The sequence below is a fragment of the Hakea prostrata genome, chromosome 10, assembly GCF_041222555.1.
Source record: "Hakea prostrata isolate BN-2017 chromosome 10, UWA_Hpros_2, whole genome shotgun sequence".
Classification (NCBI taxonomy): domain Eukaryota; kingdom Viridiplantae; phylum Streptophyta; class Magnoliopsida; order Proteales; family Proteaceae; genus Hakea; species Hakea prostrata.
The window spans coordinates 18,711,663-18,717,394 of NC_142609.1; the positions used below are offsets into that span (position 1 = coordinate 18,711,663).

General features: G+C 40.1%; 1 protein-coding gene across 1 annotated transcript; it reads left to right on the top strand.

Moving 5' to 3' along the window:
* The first annotated feature begins 4,192 nt into the window (after positions 1–4,192).
* LOC149002228 (uncharacterized) lies at positions 4,193–5,332 on the top strand. Its single transcript, XM_089138668.1, has one exon. The coding sequence runs from the start codon at positions 4,193–4,195 to the stop codon at positions 5,330–5,332; it is 1,140 nt and encodes a 379-aa protein (XP_088994794.1).
* The last annotated feature ends 400 nt before the right edge of the window (positions 5,333–5,732 follow it).

A 5,732-nucleotide genomic window follows, 5' to 3' on the forward strand; every position in this document is an offset into this window, starting at 1 on the left:
ATCAAAGTTTGAAAGAGAAGAAGACATGATTACGGAGTTCGGCAATATGCATACTCTCCGGGATTCAGGTTTGAATCCAACTACACTAAATCTTGGGATGTTACAGATAAGAAGAAGAAAGGAGAAGTTCACGATTACACCTGGTACAGGTAACAATAGGCCTCCAAAGTACCATCAAGTGATCGTCCTCTTCCACTGATCAAAAGCCCTAAATAACCTTCATCAAGATCCAATGGAACTCGAAGTTGCAGATGATCGAACATTGCAGCCATGAGAAACCCTTCAAGAGAGCTCCAAGAACCGTAGAACAGAAAATCCCCAAATGTGAGGAAATCGATTTGCACACACACCTGAACCAACCCAGCCCTTTCATATACAAAGAGCTATGAACCGTATGAACCCAACTGGTTCAGTTCATGACTTAAAAAGATACAATTACTAGATTACCCCCCAACAATTTTCTACAAATTTGTTTTTCCTTCGTTCTTACCGTCTGGCGTCTGGGACCTAGTCGCCTGGGTAAGCAGTAGCAAACGCCTCTTGTTCATCCTTCTTCGAAGCTCCATCCGGGCTGGTAAGCTCCATCTCGTAAGCGTTAGCAACTGCAAGCAAGCCTGCAACTAGTGGAGTTCGACGAACAGAGCAGTAAGCTAATTAATATTTTTGGGTTAATGAATTGTTCCCAGCGTTAATTAACACTTGTTTGATGTCTAGCAACTTCCCTGTGATCTGGCTTGAAGCATCTGGTATTTGATCAACACATTTGATATTTAGAATGCCAATTTTTGAAGGCTTGAAGCAGTTGCGAGGTGTTCGATTTTGATTGACTCACTTGCATGGTAGACGTTTGATGAAATATCTGAGAGGATTTTCGTGGTGTTACTTGTATTCTGTTTTTGCCACAGGAATCCTCTCATGGTGTTAATTGTATTCTGTTTTGCCACAGGAATTGTGTTTACAACTCGGTTCTTGATACAGAAAATTGTGTGTTATGGCAAAATGATTGTAGGATCATTGGTTTCAACCATGCCTTATCCGAAAAAGTATTATTCTTACTAACATGTAACATATTTTTGCCATACTCTATTTCATGGTGTTTGGTATACCATACCTAATTTATGTGTAACCCATGTTTTCTATCTGAATGATTTTTGGGTAGCCTGCTAATTAAATATTTTTGGTTTTGGTTTTGCATTGATCAAACTATTGTTTGATCTGTTATTATCATTATTGTTTGCACATTCCGATTTGTAAGCAATCAATTTTAGGGAAGTGAAGGTACCCAAAAGCTATGATCTTTTCTTTTCTATTGGAAATGAAAAAAATTTGTCTTTTACCCTGTGATTGTTCATTCTTTTGGGGTATAGGCTTAGGCTGAGGCATAGAGAGGAAGGTCAAGATGCAAAGCATGTACATATGTATACAATCAGACTCTTAACTCTGTATATATTTGAGAATTGAGGGTGGGATTGGAGAAGTTATTTCCAAGATGAAGGATAATAGAGTAGTACTTATTTCTGTTTGGCAAGGAGCAGCCAATATTTATTGCAAATTTCTTTTATTTGTAAGTGGGTATCTTTTTTATGTCGATTGGAGGGTTTCTTCTCTCTTTTCTTTTCTTCTTCTTCTTCTGTTTTTTTCTTCTCTCATGTTAGCATATATACATGCAATTAATGGCAGGTGATGAAATTAGTTTTGTTTTACCAAATTGCAGATTTTCAACCTTTCCCAGCTTTGTTTGGCTCAAGTCAAGCTATTTGCTGAAATTGCTGCCAGCAGTGTGATAAGATTGTGATGATTCATGCAAAGAGGAAGGTACGTAAACAATGGAATGAAGAGATGGAGGAGAGAGAAACTTTGGAGAAAGAAGCTTTGGAGAAAGATGGTGCGCATAGGTCTTCGGATAGGGCTGCTAATGGCTTCTCTCAGAAGATGGACGGTGGGAGATCTTACGCTGGGGTGGTAGGGACTTCCATTATGCCTGAGATTGATTCCCTCCCATCCCCTATGCAGGCTGGATCTTATCGGCGTATTGTTATTCCTCAATCTGAGTATGAGTTGCAGCGTACTCAATTTCGTTTCTCCTTGATTGGGAGGGCAAACTTTTGTCAGACAACAATGGATGCTTTACGTGATATAGCTTCTAAATCATGGAAACCGAAACAAGGAGTTTCTTTTCATTCCTTGGGAAAGGGTTTCGTGATTTTTCAATTTAGATGTGAGGAAGATTTGTTAGAAGTTTGGAGAAGAGGTGTCTGGAATATTGGCAATCAACTGATTCGATTCCAACGTTGGCGTCCGGATTTTAACATTCATGCTCCTCAACCGTCTGCCAAACTGGTTTGGATTCGTTTCCCTGATCTTCCTCTTGAATACTGGCATGCCAAGGTATTACTTTCTATTGCTAAGACGGTAGGTCGTCCTATTTCTTTAGACCGTCGTACTCGTCTTGGTTCTGTGGGACATTACGCAAGAATTCTGGTGGAATTAGAATTGGAAGCTGAGCGTGTGTCTGAAGTTCAAATAGAACGCCTTGAACCTGGTTCTACACGTGTTTTCAGCTTCATTCAAAAGGTGATCTATGAGGATGGAATTCAAAGATGTTTTCGATGCAATCGAGAAGGTCATTTGGGCAAAAATTGCAATGTTAATATGCCTTCGGCTAAAGAGAAGTTTGTTCCTGATCACTTGGCGCATGAAGATGCGGTTCTGAATGAAGGTCCTAATTCTATTAGGATTGCAAAGACGCTGGAGTTTGAGGGTGAGAGTAATTCGTCCTCTCAAGTGGTTCATGCGGCTTTAGTGGAGGCAGGGCTAGTGGACTCTCCGTCGGCCAATGAGAATTTAGTTAATTCTTTTTTAAATGAAGGGGTTTCTGATAATGAGGTGTTGGTTTTGGGTAAGGACTCTTCTTCGAATCCTAGCCAAGAGAGCGACCCTTTTGAAATTCAAAAAATCCTTGATGCGGATAAGAGTTCTAAATCTCATGAAAACCTTCTTTTGGTTGATGGTTTTGATTTTCAAAATGGTGTGGTTATTGGTTCGGCCACAAATTTTGAATTTAAAAAATCCTTAGATGTAGATAAGTGTTCTAAGTTTATTGGTAACTCTCCTTTGGAGAGTTCACTAGTGGGACCCGAAGATAAGATTGACGATTGTGATTCAGCCAAGCATTTTGAATTTCAAAATGTCTATGTTTCGGGTAAGACTTCTATTCAAATTGAAAACCTTAAGTTGGGGGATTCATTGGTGGGACCCAATGATAAGAATGAAGGGTGTGATTCAGCCAAGCATTTTGAATTTCAAAATGATCATGTTGCGGGTAAGACTTCTATTCAAATTGAAAACCCTACTTTGGGGGATTCATTTGTGGGACCCATTGATAAGAATGAAGGGTGTGTTTCGGCCAAGCATTTTGAATTTCAAACAGGTCATGCTGCAGATAAGAGTTCTATTCTACTTGAAAACCTTAATTTGGGGGATTCATTGGTGGGACCCAATGGTGTAAATGCACTAAGAGGTTCGACCAAAGAAGGAAGGTATTTTAGAGAGAAAGGGGCTGACGTGGCAACTAGGGAGAATGCGTTGGACTCTAGTGGGGCCCAAAAGAGTTCGGCCATATTTGAAAATGATGGAACGCTGCAATTGGAAGTTGTTCCTCCTCCTTCATCTTCTATCTCAATGAGGGATGAAGGCTCTCCTCGTCGGAAGCCTGGTCGTCCTAAGAAGGCTAATGCAGTGAAGAAAGTGGCTACAAGTAAAAAGGGTTTGTTGGCATAGGAATTCAAGAAGGTAGATGCTGCTTTAGGGAAAGTCTCTATAGTAAATAAGAGCCTCTCATTGGGAGAGGAAAGTGCTGCTTTGTAACTGTTGATATGAAGCTTTTCTTCTGGAATATTCGCGGCATTGGTAATGCGTCTGGTAGGAGGGCCCTTAAAATGCTGTTAATGACTCATCAACCAGACATTTTTTTTGTGTCGCTGAACCAAAAGTGGATGTTAGTAAGTGCCCAATTTTCTTTATTAATAGATTGGGATATTCTTCTAATTTTGTGTATAATTCTCGGCAGGAGAAAGTTCCGAATCTTTGGGTCTTTTGGAAGAGAGAGTTGCAGCGACCCTCTGTTCTCTCTTCATCTGACCAACAACTCTCTCTTCAATTCAAGTGGCAAGGTGTCCAATTTGGTCTATCAATGGATCATGCTTGTTGTGATAGATCTGATCGCAGACGGCTTTGGGAGGATCTTATTGCTCTCCCTTTGTCCAGCTTACCATTTTTTGTTATGGGGGACTTTAATGTAGTGTTACGGGTGTCTGAAAGGAGGGGTTCAAGCAGATTCCAATTGGGTGCAGCAGCTGATTTTCAGGCTACCATTGATGCTTGTGAGCTTTTTGAAGTTCCATCTTCGGGTAGGAAATTTACATGGTCAAACCAACGCAAAGTTGGTAATGTTTGTTCGATCCTTGATAGAAGTTTCTTCAATGCCAGATGGTTAGAGTTGTTTGGTGATTCTAAACAGATCACTTTTCCGACACACTCGTCTGATCACTCTCCGATTTGTGTCTTTGTTGACCAAGGTGTCAAACCAGTAAACTCTCCTTTCAGGTTCAATAATTTTTGGATGACTGACGATTCTTTTTTGGAGGTGGTTCGTTTGCCTTGGGTGGAACCGATTGTTGGTGATCCCATTTTTGTACTAGCACAGAGATTGAAGAATGTTAAGAAGCGTCTTAAAGCTTGGGCAAAAATGACATTTCCTAATCTTTTTATTGAAGTACAGCAAGCGGAGAAAGATCTAGCATCCTTTCAAACTAATATTGATCAACTTGATATGACAAATGAATATTTTGATCAAGAGGCTTCCTTGAAGTCAAAACTTGTACAAGCAATGGATCGTTTGGACTCTCTTCTTCGGCAGAAAGCAAAGGTCAGGTGGTTGAGGGAGGGAGATAGGAATTCAAAATTTTTCCATCTCTCTACTAAACTTAGAAGGAATAAAAACTCTGTTAAATCTTTGCGAAGAATGGATGACACTTGGACATCAAGTTCGGTTGAACTACAAGATTATGTGGTGACTTACTTTGAAAACTATCATAAAGTGGGTTCCTACTTAGGACACCTAGAGTTGTTGTCTGTGATTCCAAAAGTGCTGATGGATGATGATTGCTTATTACTTGAAGGTTTGCCCTCTAATGAGGAGATCAAAGGAGTGGTATGGGACCTAGATCCTGACAGTTCTCCAGGACCAGATGGCTTTCCGGGAAGTTTTTTCCGCAAATGCTGGGATATTGTTTCAGCTGATTTTGGGGTTGCTGTTCGATCCTTCTTTTGAAAAGGAAAACTTCCGAAAGGGGTAAATAATTGTTTCCTCACTTTAGTTCCCAAGGTGGAGAATGCAGCTACATTGGACAAATTTTGGCCTCTATGTATGGGGAATTTTTTTTGCAAAACATTGTCAAAGATAATGGCTTCTCAGCTGAGTCCTCTTTTGCCTAAGCTTATTTCTGAGGAGCAAGGAGCTTTCCAGAAAGGTAAGATGATTTCTGAAAATATTGCTGTCGCTTCTGAACTTACAAATATTTTACATTCTTCTGTTAGAGGGGGAGGGATGGGAATTAAGATTGATATTATGAAGGCTTATGATACCCTATCATGGGAGTTTTTATTCTTGGTCTTGAAGGCTTTCGGATTTTCAAATAGATGGGTTGGCTGGATTCATGAGATGCTTCAAT